At 54.5% G+C, this 14,329-nt stretch overlaps 2 protein-coding genes across 4 annotated transcripts; one reads left to right on the top strand and one right to left on the bottom strand.

The window, feature by feature from the left end:
* The first annotated feature begins 119 nt into the window (after positions 1 to 119).
* CEP19 (centrosomal protein 19) lies at positions 120 to 4,218 on the top strand. Its single transcript, XM_021545407.3, has 3 exons — positions 120 to 170; positions 1,182 to 1,343; positions 1,615 to 4,218. Exons 2-3 carry the CDS (start codon positions 1,214 to 1,216, stop codon positions 1,974 to 1,976), a joined length of 492 nt encoding a protein of 163 aa, XP_021401082.2. The 5' UTR covers positions 120 to 170; positions 1,182 to 1,213; the 3' UTR covers positions 1,977 to 4,218.
* Positions 1,993 to 12,955, bottom strand: NRROS (negative regulator of reactive oxygen species). 3 transcript variants are annotated; one of them, XM_085587606.1, is made up of 5 exons: positions 12,088 to 12,955; positions 11,563 to 11,711; positions 9,242 to 9,352; positions 8,666 to 8,789; positions 1,993 to 8,433 (listed from the first exon to the last, which is right to left on the bottom strand). In XM_085587606.1, the coding sequence occupies exons 4-5, from the start codon at positions 8,771 to 8,773 to the stop codon at positions 6,475 to 6,477; spliced, it is 2,067 nt and encodes a 688-aa protein (XP_085443732.1). In that variant the 5' UTR covers positions 8,774 to 8,789; positions 9,242 to 9,352; positions 11,563 to 11,711; positions 12,088 to 12,955; the 3' UTR covers positions 1,993 to 6,474. The 3 variants fall into 3 exon arrangements, with proteins under 3 accessions (XP_085443732.1, XP_031361544.3, XP_085443733.1); XM_031505684.3 differs by lacking the exon at positions 12,088 to 12,955 and having other exon boundaries at positions 11,563 to 12,048; XM_085587607.1 differs by lacking the exons at positions 11,563 to 11,711; positions 12,088 to 12,955 and adding an exon at positions 10,053 to 11,549.
* Between the last annotated feature and the right edge of the window lie 1,374 nt (positions 12,956 to 14,329).

Below are 14,329 nucleotides of genomic sequence, written 5' to 3'. Positions count from 1 at the left end.
TTTCCTGCGGGCAGCCCGAATGGGGCCTTCGGCGGAGGGGGCCTTTCCCGCTGGGGCTGGGCGCGGCGGCGGAGCCATGGCAACCGCGCGGAGAGGCGGGCCCGGCCCGGGACAGCGGCGGGAGGAAGGGGAAGGCGGAGAGGAAGGAGTGGCTTTGTGCGCCGCCTCAGGTGAGGGGACATGGCGGGAGTTTAAGGGAGACAGGGACACCCTGGAGCGGGGCCAGCACAGGCTGCGGAGGAAGGGCCTGGAGCATCTCTGTGCCCAGGAAAGGCTGAGGGAGCTGGGGCTGCTCAGCCTGGAGAGGAGCCCCAGCTGAGAGGGGCCTCAGCCCTGCCTGTCCCTGTGTGTCCCTGCCTGTCCCTGGGTGCAGGCAGGGCCAGAGCAGGGCCCAGGCTCTGCTCCGGGGGCCCAGCAATGGCACCAGAGCCACGGGCAGGGACTGAGCCCAGCAAGTTCCACCTGGACATGAGGAAGAACTTTCCTGGGCAGTGATGGAGCCCTGAACAGACCCAGAGAGGGTGTGGAGCCTCCCTCACTGCAGATATCCCAGAGCTGTCCGGACACAATGTGTGCCATGGGCTCTGGGATGGCCCTGCTGGAGCAGGGAGGTGGCTCCAGTGACCACTGTGGTCCCTCCCAGCCTGGCCCATCCAATTGTCACTATTAAGGACGCTACTGCATGTTTGAGCTCTTTCCTGTGTGATTTTTTTACAAAGGAGGAAGTGTTTCCAATTCTGCCTCAAAGTAACTTTTCAACATTAATGTGATTTTTCTTGATGTGGAGAAACCCATTGATTTTTTTGGGGGTAAAATATGTTACTTTGCCTTACTGCAGTCTGGAAATCACCTTCATGTTTGACATATTTTCAGTCATTTAAAATCAATTTTTATTGGTTTTAAACCAATGCAAATACTAGTTTTTAACCAATTTATTTTATTCAAAATAAAAGTAAAAATAAAACACCTGTACTCAGTGCTGTCCACTGAGCTGGGAAACAGGATCTGCAACAGATTTGAATTTTTAAATCCCCTCTAATTTAATTTCATAATTCATTTCCCTGGGCTTTAAGGCCCATTGTGACCCAAAGCACTCTGGGGTTCTGTGATTTTGCTGAAGTGCTGACAACAAAGGCAGCACGGAGAGACTCTCGCAGCTGCTCTCCTTTCCCGTTCCCCAGGGAGCGCTGCTGCGCGCTCGGGCGGAGCCGCGATGACTTTCAGCGCTCAGAAATGCGGGGTCAGCTTCCAGCCGCCATCCATCGTCCTCATCTACAGAGACAACAGCCAGGACAAGACTCGCCAGCGCATCATGCCCGTCAGGAATTTCTCCAAGTTCTCAGGTGAGGGGCATTCATTCCGCCTGCATTCATTCCGTGTTTGCCTCCAGCTGCACGCACAGGAACCCATTGGTAGCAGCATCTGAGTGCCCTCCTAGCAGCGTGCAGGGAGGGGCTGTGCTGGGGTAATGTTGTCTCCCCGAGGAGCCCAAGGCTACATCTCAGCCTCTCTGAGCCTGGAGGGTTTGGAGAGACCCCTGGAGAGGGTTTGGGAGAGGATGTGTCAGTGGGAAGAGGTGTGCTGGAGCTGCAGGCCTGTGCTGGCTCTCCCCAGACTGCAGCAGGGCTGCCGAGCAGCTGAAGAACAACCCTCGGCACAAGGCCTACCTGGAAGGGGTCTCGCTGCGCCAGCTCCAGAAGCTCTACAGCTTGCTGAGAGGTCATTTGGAAGGACAGAGCCTGGCTGAGAGCTTGGAAAAGTTCCAGCAGGAAGAGACCATTGACCCAGAGGAGGATATGAACAAACTGGATGACAAGGAACTGGCCAAAAGGAAGAGCATCATGGACGAGCTCTTTGAAAAGAACAGGAAGAAGAAGGATGACCCTGACTTTGTTTACAATGTTGAGGTGGAGTTCCCCCAGGATGAGCAGCTGGAGTCCTGTGCTTGGGACACGGAGTCAGATGGAGAAATCTGATTCCAGACGAAGATGGGCAGTTTGGAGACAAATCTGTGTCCCAGCAGAGAGAACAATGCCATCATATGTTGGCTCAGGAGAACTTGAGGTGCCACAGCAATCCCAGGCTTAAGTGAGCTCTGTTTAAGAAGCCAGACTTGATTAAATGGAAACTGCATAACTGAAATTGTTGGCTGCCTTTAGTCTTTTCCTACATAAAATAATTTTAAATTATTTAATCTTTCAATTTTTTACATTTCAGTCAGCTTTGGCTGAAAATGAAGCATTAAATATTCATGTCCTGAGGACACTGTTAAAGCTGTACTGTACAAATAGGGTGATTATTATTGCCTGTTGGGAAGTTAAATATGTATCAGTCATTCTGGATAAATCAACTCTGCATTGAGAATATTACTCTTACATTTCTCTAGCAATGCTTAAATCTTCAGTTTTAGCTTGCACAAAAATACATCCTTACATGTAAGAGAAGGAATATCTTGAAAATTAATTAGTCTTGAAAGTACTTTTGAAAACACAGTGATTTCAAACTGCTTCAGTGGGATGATTGGATCCTTACACTCCTGGGTAATGCTTCCTCATAAGTGCTCAGTTCTGGGAGAATGTGCCTAAAGTATCTGAAAAACCAGAGTGGTAGAAGATCAAAGGCTGGGGGTGGTTCTAAAGTAAGACAAACTCATCCCACGGAAGGTTTTAATCCTGCTGTCTACCTTGGCTGGTCTCTACTAGATCAGTCCTGCTCTCAGGTAAGAACTGGAGGACTAAGATTAGGATTTTTTGGGAAATTTTACTACTCCAAAAGCTTCCTGGGTTTTGGCTTTCTGAACCCAGGCAGCTGTGAGGGCTGTGGGTGAGATGGACCTTCATCCCAAATGGAGTGGCCTCAACAAACTTCTGCCTGACATAACTAAGAGGAGTGGCTGGAGGAGCAGCTGGAAGAGCTCTCCTCCTACAGCCTAAAATGAGTGGCTGCTGTGAAAGACATGAAGCAAGTGTCAGTTAAGCCACAGTTAAGCTTTGCTGTCACTGGAGAGGATGAGGGAGCTCACACTTGGCCAAGGAGGTCTTCAGTCAGGAGAGAAATGAAAGCTGAGGCCTCACTTGCCATAACTAAAATGTAAGGGCTGACTCAGCTCTCCCAGAACCAGAAAGGGCATGCAGGGGTCTGGCACAGGCCTTGCCTCCACAATTGCAACATAACACCACAGAAAGATCTCCCACTTGGGAGGGAGAGGGTCCCTGAGAACATTTCCTCCACTTCCAGCCTGCCCCCAGCTTCATCCTGACCAGGACATGGCCTGTGCCCAGCCCCAGGCATGGCCTCCTCTCCACTGAGGGCTACATGAGGCCTGAGTGCCTGGATTGTGAGGTTCGTGCTGGCCTGCTCCCCCAGCCCACCCCAGACCTTCAGCAGGGAGCCATACTGGTCTTCCCAGTTTGGGATCCTCAGGGAACTTGGCAGGAAGGCACTTCACAGCCAGCTTTAGGTCATGCATATAGACGTGAGGTGGGACAGATCCCAAAACAGTCCCCTCAGCAGCCTCCTGGTAGAGCACATCCTACCAGCCACAGCCCCACAGCCCTCTGCACTTCACTCCCACTGATCCTGACCTGCCTGGCTGCTCACCAATCCAGACTGTGACATCTGCATTTGCATGGAGAACGCTGTGGGACTCTGTGTCCAAAGCCTTGCTGAGCACACGGAATCCACCACTCTCCCCTTGCCTACAGATCCATCCATTTCATCTGAGAGGAAAGCAGGTTGGGCAGGCATAACCTGGTCTCAGCAGTCCATGCTGACTTCTTCCAGCCACCCTCTTTTTCTAGGACTGTGCTCCAAACAAAGAACATTCATTCCACGGTTTTCCCAGCAAGAAGGTGTGTGGTATTCACATTCTCTGAACAGAGAAAGACATGATTCTCTCTCCCAGGATTTTTCCTGGAAAGCTGTGAGACGCAGTGAAAAAGCTCAGAGAAAGAAGAAAACAATTCTTATCTCTATTTACTGCACCTGTTGTTTGGCACATGTGGGATGTGTTATGGAGATTGTTTACCAAAGAGGGATTTGTTAATTGGACACTGGTGATGGTTGTTTGGATGGATTGACCAGTTGGGTCAAAGCTGTGCCATTACTGGAGACAGCCACGGGTTTTCTTTAGTATCTTTTTAGTATGATATAATTCTAGTATAGTATTAATGTAATATAATTTAGCTTAATAAAAGCAATTTATTCAGCCTTCTGCAACATGGAGTCAGAGCTCGTTATTCCCCCTGCAGGGGTGTCACACTGCTCCAATAAAGGTGACTGCCCTGTTCTCTCTAGGATGGCCTTTTGGCTGTTTCTGAAGCTGGGTGAGACCCTTGGGTTCTCCAGTCACCAAGGACCTTCCCTGATCACCATGGCCTTGCAAAGACAGTGAGAGCAGCTTTGTAAGTTCACCTCAGAGTGGAATCTCCTCTTGCTGCCTGCACAATCCCATTCACATCACAGCTCCAGCTGAGCCATGGCTTTCCAGGCACCATGATCAGGGAATGTTGAGTATCCCCGTCAGCGCCATACAATTAAGAATCCCTCCTTTTTATCCACGTCCTGGGCAGTGCCAGGTGCCTGGGTTCCTCCCTACGTGTTCTCCCACAGCTGCACCCGACACCCCACACCGGATGGAGCAGCAGCATCGGCCATGGAGGTGGAGAAGGACACACATCCCCCTCCAAGCCCAGCCCCAGGGAGAGGGGAGCTCACAGGGCACCCACTCACCCTGCCAGCGGGGAGATGCCGGAATGCAGCTGGGGGACAATGCAGGGATGTATTTATAGGTCACTGCTGTCCCCCAGGGTGCAGCTTACGGGCAGAAGAAAGGTTGAAATAGGCTGAGGGATTCCCCACTTGGGGCCTGTTTTGGTTTTGGCTATTTCAGTCTAAAACTGGGGCAGAAAGCGGCCATTTCCGAGCCAGATCTGACAGATGGGTTTCCAGAGCCTGTACAGCACTCAGCCCCAGTGGAGCTGCTGGCTGCTCTAGCAGGGTCCGTCCATTTTCCAGCCTTGCACAGCCACCAGCCACATCAGGCTCCCCCATAACCCCAGTCCCACACCCGTGCCTGGGACTGGGGTCCTGCTGCCAGCCTTGGCTCCCCTGCCTGCACCATCCCTGGCATCCTCCCGGCTTCAGGCCAGTCCTGGGCATCTCCCTCCATCACCTCACAGGAAACTCCACTGGGCTTGATCCCTGGCACGCCCCACATCACTGACAGAGCCCGTCCACACCCAGGCAAGGACAAGCCCCCAGAATTACCAGCCCAACGCTGCTGCACACTTCCCTGTGCCCTGTTCCCGTTAAACACGTTTCACTAAAAAAATCCCAACAGTGCCACAGGAAAAAAGCTGCTCCAGTTCTCAGAAGGGCTTTTGAGTTAGCACAAACCACCACCACTTCTCCTTTCCCCTCAGTGACCCCCGAGGAACAGAGCAGCACTTCCCCAGGTAGTGCTTGCTGCTCTGGGAGTGGCAGAGCTGCTGTGAGCAGAGCTGGGTGGAGGAAACCCCCGGGCACTGCTGGAGAAACCGCCTGCAGGAACGGCGTTTGCACAACAAGGAGGAAGGATTTCTCTTGTGTCCTTTGTATGTTTAATCCAGCAGTCCCTGGAGAAACATAAAGCCATGATAAAATATCGCTGAGGGATATAATTTACTCTCCTGCTTTACAATCGATATTGTTGCGACTTGGGCTGTTTCTAATGGACTTTCTAACCCAAACTGTGGCTTAGTGAAGAAACAACACCCCAAAATGTGTCTTTCAGCCCTGCTGACAACGCCTGTCTTTATCAGCACACACACATGTTGCATGATCAGGGTTGCCTGTGAGTTTGGCAGTGCTGACAAGAGCAGTGTGGAAAGCTGTGGCTACAGAGCTTTCCACAGTGCCCGGGTGATGTTTGCCCCAGCCTGGGCCACTTTGTGGAGGCTGGTTGCAGATCTGCAAGACATTTCGAATTTGCTACATGTGGGAATAAATAAAAAAGGAGCTGCTGGAAGGTGTGGGGTGGAAAGCCGTGCTGGAGAAAGCTGTCACAGAATCCCAGAATTGGGATTGGAAGGGACATTAAAAACCCATCTGGTTACAGCACCTTCTTCTAGATCAGATTGCTCCAAGCCCACTCCAACCTGGCCTTGAACACTTCCACGGATGGGGCATCCACAGATTTTCTGGGCAACCTGTCCTTTCAGCCAAGGAATATTTGATGCCGTGTCCACTCAGCTCTCACCAACACCAGCCAAAGTTTTCTGCTGAAGACACGTTCCTTGAGGATTCCCAGCGCTCCATCACCAGACACAGCCCTCACCCTTTGGGTACCATTAGGGCAGGAATGGCAGCTCTCCCAGCACCTCCTGTCCTGCATCCATCATGTTTCCATCTCGACCACCACAGAGGGGTTATCACCTGTACTCCTGACCACCCCCTATTATTGAATATTCCCGAGCCCTTCCTCTTCCTCAGCCATTAGTAAGGACCGGACACCCCACACCGGGTTTTCAGCATTTTCAGCAGCTTCTCCTTGAGCATGAGGAAGACGACAACAAAGGCCACCAGGAGCGTCAGGCAGGTGGGCAGAGCCAGCACCAGGTAGAGCAGCGCCAGGTCGGCCGTCTGCCATCGGCAGCTCCTCAGGACGGGCTCGGGCAGCGCGCCGGGGCTCAGCGCGTGGGAGCCGTGGCTGCAGGTCACCTCCCGCCCGTCGGGGACGCGCAGCCCCTCGGCCTGCTGCAGGGCGTCCCACCAGCCCAGCGTGCAGCAGTTGTAGGGGTTTCGGCTGAGGTAGATCTCCTGCAGGCTCCTGCCCAGCGGCACCTGCGCCACGTCCAGCGGCAGCGCCCGGAGGCAGTTGTCCCGCAGGTCCAGGCTGCGCAGCCTCAGCGTGCCCAGCGAGGTGGGGAACGCGGACAAGGAATTCCCCGAAAGGTCCAAGTGCGCGAGGCTGCTCAGGGCAGAGAAGTCCACGGCGGTGGAAGAGAGGCTGGTGTTCCTCAGAGACAGCACCTGCAGTGTCAGGACAAGGTCCTGCAGCCACCCCAGGTCCCCAGACAGCGCCTGGCGGTTGTCAGAGAGGTCCAGATGAATCAGAGATGTCCCCTGGAAGGGGCGGCCGCCCATGTTCTGCAGACCGCAGCCGGCCAAGGAGAGATGGATCAAGGTCTCTACACCCCTGATGTCCACACAGGCGAGACTCTCGGCCTCACCTGGCTGGGGACAGAGGTCAACCCGGTTACGGCTGAGGTCCAGAGTAGTGATCTTCCTGGTGTGGGCAAAAATCCCAGGAGGAAGAGCCTGCAGCCTGTTGGTGCTGAGGTTGAAGAGCTGCAGGCTGGGCAGGATGTCCCCAGTGCCCACCTTCACCCCCAGTTCCACCAGCTGGTTCTGGCTGAGGTCCAGCTCTGTCAGCATGGGCAAGGGGTCCTCCTCTGACAGGTGAAATGCCTCCAGGCAGTTCTGGTTGAGCTTCAGGTGGGTCAGGGAGGGCATCTGGGCCAGGAAATCATCTGGCAGACCCCAGACCTCGTTCTGGCTCATGTCTAGGAGGCGCAGGGAGGAGAGGTTGCTGTGGCAGAGCTCGTCCCAGAGCCTGACGGTTGTGATGTTGGTGGAGTTGCCATCAATGATCAGGAACTGCACGGTGACGTTGGCCAGGGAGGTGCCATTGGGGAGACGCTGGTAGAAGCTCATCCTGTTGTCCTGCAGCAGCAAGGAGCGCAGCTTGCTCCTCTGGGGCAGCACAGGGAAGAACAGGAGGCGGTTGTGGGACAGGTCCAGCACCTCCAGCTCAAACAGGTCATCGATTTCCAGGGTCAGAAACCACTCAATGACATTGTTGCTGACATTGAGCACCCTGAGCTGGGTCAGGTCAAACCCTATCAGACATGGGAGGTAGTTGTAGGCTATGTTGAGCCTCTGCAGCCTCTGCAGCCCTTCAAAAGCATTGTCAATCTCAAAGATGTAGTTCTTCTCCAGGTTCAGCTCCAGCAGCTCTGTCAGGTTTGTGAAGGTGGATGAGTCCAGCCTCATGATGATGTTCCTGGCCACAGACAGGGACTCCAAGGAAGAGAGGTTTGAGACTAAAACTGATACCATGTCTTCCCTGAGCTGGTTTCCAGCCAGATCCAGCACCCTCAAGGCCGGCAGAGCAGAAAGGGCAGCGGCTGTCAGCGAGTAGTTGGTGAAGAGCAGGTTGTCTGTCAAGGAGAGCACCTCCAGGCCTTGGCTGCTGAGGAAGGCACCGGGCTCAATGAGCTCCAGCCGGTTCCTGGTCAAGCTGAGATGCCAGAGCTGGGGATACAGGAGCAGAGAGGCATTGCCCAGGACCTGGATAGTGTTGTCATCAAGAAACAGCTCCTCAGTATCGCCTCGAAGGTTTGCTGGGATGGAACTCAGCCGTCTGCCAGTGCAGTCCATGATGCTCTGCATCTGAAGGAAGAGGAGAATATATAACACCACATGGGAGGCAGGAGATGAAGAGGGAGAAGTCTGGGAAGCACAGTCAGGGGGAGGAGGTCGCTCTTTGGTTGTAGCCTTGGCACACCAGTCCACTCCAAGCCAGTAGCTGGGATGGAGAAGGTCTGGAGATGCTGAGCTGCCTGGGCTTTGCCAGGCAGGACCAATCATTCAGAGGGGTGAGGGTTCACAAGAGAGGACTTACAAGCTCACAGCCCCCAGGAGATGGTGCCCAGGCTGCATCCATCCTGCTTTCCCATCCCACTGCCAGGAGGAGAAGAAGCAGGGAGAGACCAGAGAGCGGGGCCTCCATCTCAGTGGCGGCACTCCTGTGGAGAGGGAGGCAGAGGTGAGGAGGTCAGAAGCTGCAAACTGTTCACCCCAAAAGGCCCAGGTGATCTGGGCCACCATGAGCTGCCCATGGAAGAAGGGGCACAGGGCTTTGGCACCACCCAGCCCAGCAGAAGCCCTCGTGGGGCTCCCCCAGTTTGAGCCTGGAAGGCAGAGGACGAGCAGGGACGGGGGTGGCAGCTCAGTCCCGCCGGGGCAGCGCACAGGGGGAAGGCACCGTCACTGCTGCACAGCTGCTCGTGAAGGCCATTGAGCTGCATCCTTCAAACAGGGTGTCGCCCCAGCAGGGCTCATGTGGCCCCTCTTGGCACCAAACCGTCCCCCAGGGGACACCAGCCCACCCCTCACCAAGTCCCCCCAGTGTCCATCCCTGCTGGTGGCTCTTCCAGGGAAGCGGAGGCTCTCCAGCAGGAGCTGCCCCCTTACTGACCTGGCGGGAGCGGAGCTGACGGCATTTGCATCTGGGGAAAAGCTGAAACTCAGGCAAATGAGCAGTGAGGGCTCGGTGAGTGTTTGACACACGGCACTTTCACAGCTGCCACTGCATGAAGGAGAAACAGGGTTATTTTGGGCAGCCCAGGTAACCAGAGCCTCGCAGCACAGAGGGAGCAGGGCATGTCCTGGGCTGTCTCCTTCCTTCGGACAGCCAAAGTGTTGAGCTGGTACCTTATCAAAGCAGGATTTATTACTCTGGGGGAGATGGAGAGGCAGTCCCCTTTCCCCAGGCTGCAAATGACACACAGGACCTTTTGCCCTCTCAAGTCCTTGGAGTCCAGCAGCAACTCATACCCAGGCATGGTGGCAGGAGAGGGACCCTGCTCTCCCGGACCTTGGTCCTTGCTGCACCCAAAGAACACCAGTTTTGATTCTGGCTCCTGAACCCCTCTGCAGAAACTCCCACTTTCCTTCACCCAGCTCAACACTTCTAGGCTTCTTCCAACACCAGAAGCACCTCCATCCTCCCAGTGCTCCCCGGAGCTGGTGGGGTGGCCCCTGTCCAGCCAGGAGAGGAGCCAGCAGCCCCAGCAGGAAACCCTTGCCCGCAGCCCTACACCAGAGCCCACATCCAAGAGCTCTGGGAGCTCCCGGGGTGCTCCCCAGACCCCACACCAACCCCGGCATGGGCCCACGCAGCCACAGCTCTGCGAACACGGGCATTAGTGACACACAGCCGCCACAGGTCCCCAGACTGGCACAGGGAGGTGTTTCCTCCAGCACAGATATCAGGGGCAGTTACTCACCGCGTGGGCTTTGGCACGGTCCATCCTGCGACCCCTCAGCTGCGCTCTGGGGTTCTGGGGACAGGAAGGTGTGACCCGTGGGGTCCGTGTGCCAGGCAGGGGTCCCTGTGCCAGGCAGGGGTCCGTGTGCCAGGCAGGGGCCGTGTGCCAGGCGGCCCTCGCTGAGCACCAATATAGCCTTTGCGGAAGGAGCCAGCGGAAACTGCAGTCACATGGAGGCAGCGAGCGCGGCCCAGCTCTCGCTTACCAAGCACTGCACTCCCAGCCCGGGTCATGCACCCGCACACGGGCAGGAGGAACCACGGGGCCCGGCAGGCAGCGAGGGGTACAGGCTGGCACACAGCTCCTGGGGACCAGCCAGCACTGGGGACAAGCCTTGCGTGGCGACTCCTCCACACAGCTCCAGCAGCAGGAGCCCCGCTCGGCGTTGCAGCCCACAGAGGTGGTGATCGGGGGTGGTTCAGTCCTGCACAGCCTGCAGGATGGAGAAATGCCACCCCTGCATGGCACCTATTCCCTTTGTGTCCCTCCAGCGCCCAGCTCAGGGGTTTGACAGCAGCCAAGGGATGTGCATCCCGTGGGGGAAGAAGGTGCTGATATTTCCTGTTGCATCCCAAGGTTGGACATGTCCCAGGTTTTGAGTCCCCAGTAACTTTGGCCTGTCCCTCACATTGTCTAAGTAAAATTCAGGATGCTCCTAACCCCCTGCTCCCAGACCTTTGGGTGTCCTGGGGTTGGTTGGGATTTCAGCAAAGCCAGCACCCAGGGCCCGAGTCAGAACCAGCCGGCTGCAGGGACCTCCTGAGTGCTAGTCCCTGTGTGGAAGACAGCAGAAATGGCTTTTCCTGCAGCTTCCAGGAAACAAAGATCCACATTTCCAAGGCAATATGCACAGGGAGCTCCCCTTCCTCCTCTGCCCCATCTACCCCTGCTCTTCATCTCCCCACTCCATGTCTTACCCTTCCCAGGGTCCTCACCTCCAAGTCCCCAGCAAACCCAGCCTCTGAGAAGGAAAGTTTTGCTCAGGTCTACCTAGCTGGGAAAGGGTTCAAAACTATGGAGAAAGGATCCAGCCCTGCAGCAGAACCCTGCAGGGACCAGCAGGTCCATGCTCCACATGCCATGTGTTCCATGGTGCCAATGGGATATTTGCAGAATTAGGAGATGAGCTGCCAGACCACATGGCCTCCAAACTCCTGAAACCAGCAAAAATGACCAGGGAGATCATTTTCTTGCCTTACCCCTAAATTTCATTTCTTCTCTGGGAGGAGGCTGACTCTCCCTTGTCACTCACAAAAAAGCCCTGTGGTTTCATTTCCTCCATTTTCAAGGAAGTTTGATGTATAAAAATCAAGAAGGAGAAGAGAGAAGCAAACAGGAGCAGCAGAAGCTCACAGAAGGGCAAAATTCCCATGGCATTGCTCAAGGGCACACAAAAGGCTGAGACCAGCTGATGACCATAAACTCCTCATCCCAAACCCTGCCACGAGCCCAGACTCAAAAATCTCACCTGGTGCTTGGAGACACGGGAGCTGGCAGAGTTGTAACACTTGGGCATCCTCAGCGGTGACCACACTCTGCCCTCTGGATCGGGAGCTCTGGGAGATCTTCTGATGAGATTCCTTTTGGTGATGCCCTGGGGGTCAGACCAGCTTCCTCCTGCAGCCCAGCAGGAACGGCAGAGAAGACAACCTGCTTCATTCCCTGCCTTGCCCCCTGCCCGTCCCCAAAGCCAGGGCAGTGTAACCCCAGCAGCTCCACGGGCTGGCAGAGCCCCTGTAGGGCCCATCCAGCTTTCCCCCACCCCGCTGTTCCTGGAAAGCTGCCCCACTTCAGGGCTGACCCCAGGGCTCCGTGCTGGGGCAGCAGTGCTGCTGCTCTTCACACTTTCCCCACATCCTGCAGCCGGATGGTTCTCAAAAGGTCTTGAAGCTGCTGTTTGGTCCCCTCCTTTTCCTCTCCTCACACCCCCACCCAGTCCTCTCAGTACGGATTGGATATGTGCTTTGAGAGGGGGTAATTTATTTTTTAATACCTGCACAGTGAAGGGACAGGGATTGAGCTGGCAGGAGCTGCTCCTCTGATCAGCTCTTCAGGAAGCCCCAGTGCAGCTCCATGGCACGGGTGGATTAAACTAAAGGACATTCAGCTGCTTGGAGGCATGTCAAAATGTGCAATTCCTGCAGCTGTAGGAGAGGACTGGGAATCCCCTTATGGTTTTACACCCAGTGAGCTTCTTCCGTTCCTCCCACCTCCTCCTCCTCCAAGCAATCTTTTTCCCTTAACAACCTTCAAATTGTCAAACACAACCCAAGAGCGAAGCTGTGATAAGAGGGCAGGCTCCTGGTCTCTCCTGGAATGCACCCAGCAAACAGCAACCCCGTCCTGAGGATGTGTTTTCCAGCAGGAAATGCGATTTATTCCCAAGTGGAAGCACCAGAAGGGTCACTCATGGTTCACACAGCAGCAGGACCTGTTGAGTGGGGGAAAAGGGAAACAGAAATATTTCTCCATGGGCTTCTTTGACTCCCACTGGGATGAAGAACTGGCAAGAATTTAAAAAATGGTTCTGCAAGGGATGATGGTGCAAAGCATTGTTAATTTAATTTATTTTATTTAATCACTTGCTCAGGATAAAACAAGGGAAGCCTGAGGTCTCCTGTATCTCAGGAGCTGCCAGCCACATTAGTTGCCTTTAATTTAAGAGGACCTATGAACACAAAAACAGAATTTGTTCCATGGGCAAAAGGGAAAAGCTGAAATGGACAGCTCAGTGCCTGAAGTTTAAACTTGAACTCTGCTGAACTTCCCAAAGGGAATTTAACCCCAGGGATAGCTAGGGATGTGTCCCATCCCAGGGTGGTGCATTGCTGCACAGGAGTGTGGGCTCAGAGAGCCCCAGCGCTGCAGCAGGGCTGGAGCTCTGCAGGAAGCACAGCTCCCCTCGGGGCAGCTCCTGCAGGGGAAACCAAGGGACAAAAACCAAGCATTTATAATCAGCCTCAAAACCATCTTTTCCCCCAAGCTGTGCCTGAACCACCTCTCTGCTGCTTTACCTGGGTCCAAGGACAGGCACGTGCCAGCTCTTGCATCTGTCAGTAAAGCTCCAGGCTCTGCTTTTGCAGCAACTCGTGTGTCTGGCAGTCTCTGGAGCCCAGCACCCTCCTCTGGGAGGACTCCATTCCACCCCCTGCCATGGGCAGAGACACCTTCCACTGTCCCAGGCTGCTCCAAGCTCCCTCCAACCTGGTCTTGGACATTCCAGGGATCCAGGGGCAGCCACAGCTTCTTGGGCAGCCTGTGCCAGGGCCTCACCTCCCTTACAGCCAGGAATTCCTTCAATGTATTTCCAGCTCTCAGCAATCTCCTAGCCCTTGCCAGGTTTTCTGACGGAAAGCAGGGTTCAAAGAAGACTTCTTTGAAGCCAGGATTAGTTCTGGGCTGTTCTGAGCAGAGCCCTGGGCTTGCTCACCCACCCTTGCAGCATCGTGCTGGCTGCCAGCACCAGAGAAGTTGAAGCTGTGGGAGATCAGGGAGGAGGGAGAGGCAAAAATCCCCCAGAATGACAACATGCAACAAGCCTACAGGGATCCAGGTGAACTGCCACAAAAACAACTGGGAAAATTATTTCTTTGGGCTTGGAGGACATTTGATCAAGGAGCTAAACACCAGTCAGAAGCCCCACAGCAAGAACTTCATAGAAGATCCCACCTTTGACCCCTCAGTCCCCAAAAGGTGCCGATTTCCTCTGTGGGACTCAGAAGAAAGGCAGGAACAGGATTGAGTGGGAAGCAAACCCAAGTTCCTGAGAGCACAGGGTGGGAAGGGAAGAGGGATTTTTGACTGAACACTGGCATGGATGCTTCTGAGAGCTGCCTCCAAAGGGAGTGGACTTCAACCTGCTGAGGCCTCAGAGGGGTGTGGAAGGCACCAGAACTCACCCAGCCTTTGCAGTTAGCACCATCATCTTCATGTTGTTTTCTTTTTTACGTGTCTATTAACAGTTTGGTTTCTCAAATAAAGGTGATGCTTTTCATTTCCTCAACAGCCGCTCTCCTTGCCAGGAGCATTTGTTGCACATGTAAAGCCATGGCAAGGACATCCAGATATTCACACGTGAGAGCAGGTTTTAAAATCCTCTGTTAACAGCTCTGGCCTGTGTTAGAGTGTTTAATTGAACACGTCCCTCTTCCAGCGAGCAAGGTGCTCTGTCCTCTGCTTCACCCTGATTCCCACAAGCAGCCCTGAATTCAGCAAAAGAGGACTCTGTCCTGAGG

Source organism: Lonchura striata, chromosome 9 (assembly GCF_050655825.1).
Source record: "Lonchura striata isolate lonStrDom1 chromosome 9, ASM5065582v1, whole genome shotgun sequence".
NCBI lineage: Eukaryota > Metazoa > Chordata > Aves > Passeriformes > Estrildidae > Lonchura > Lonchura striata.
Note: the sequence above shows the minus strand (reverse complement) of the source record. Positions and strands in the feature narration are given on the sequence as shown.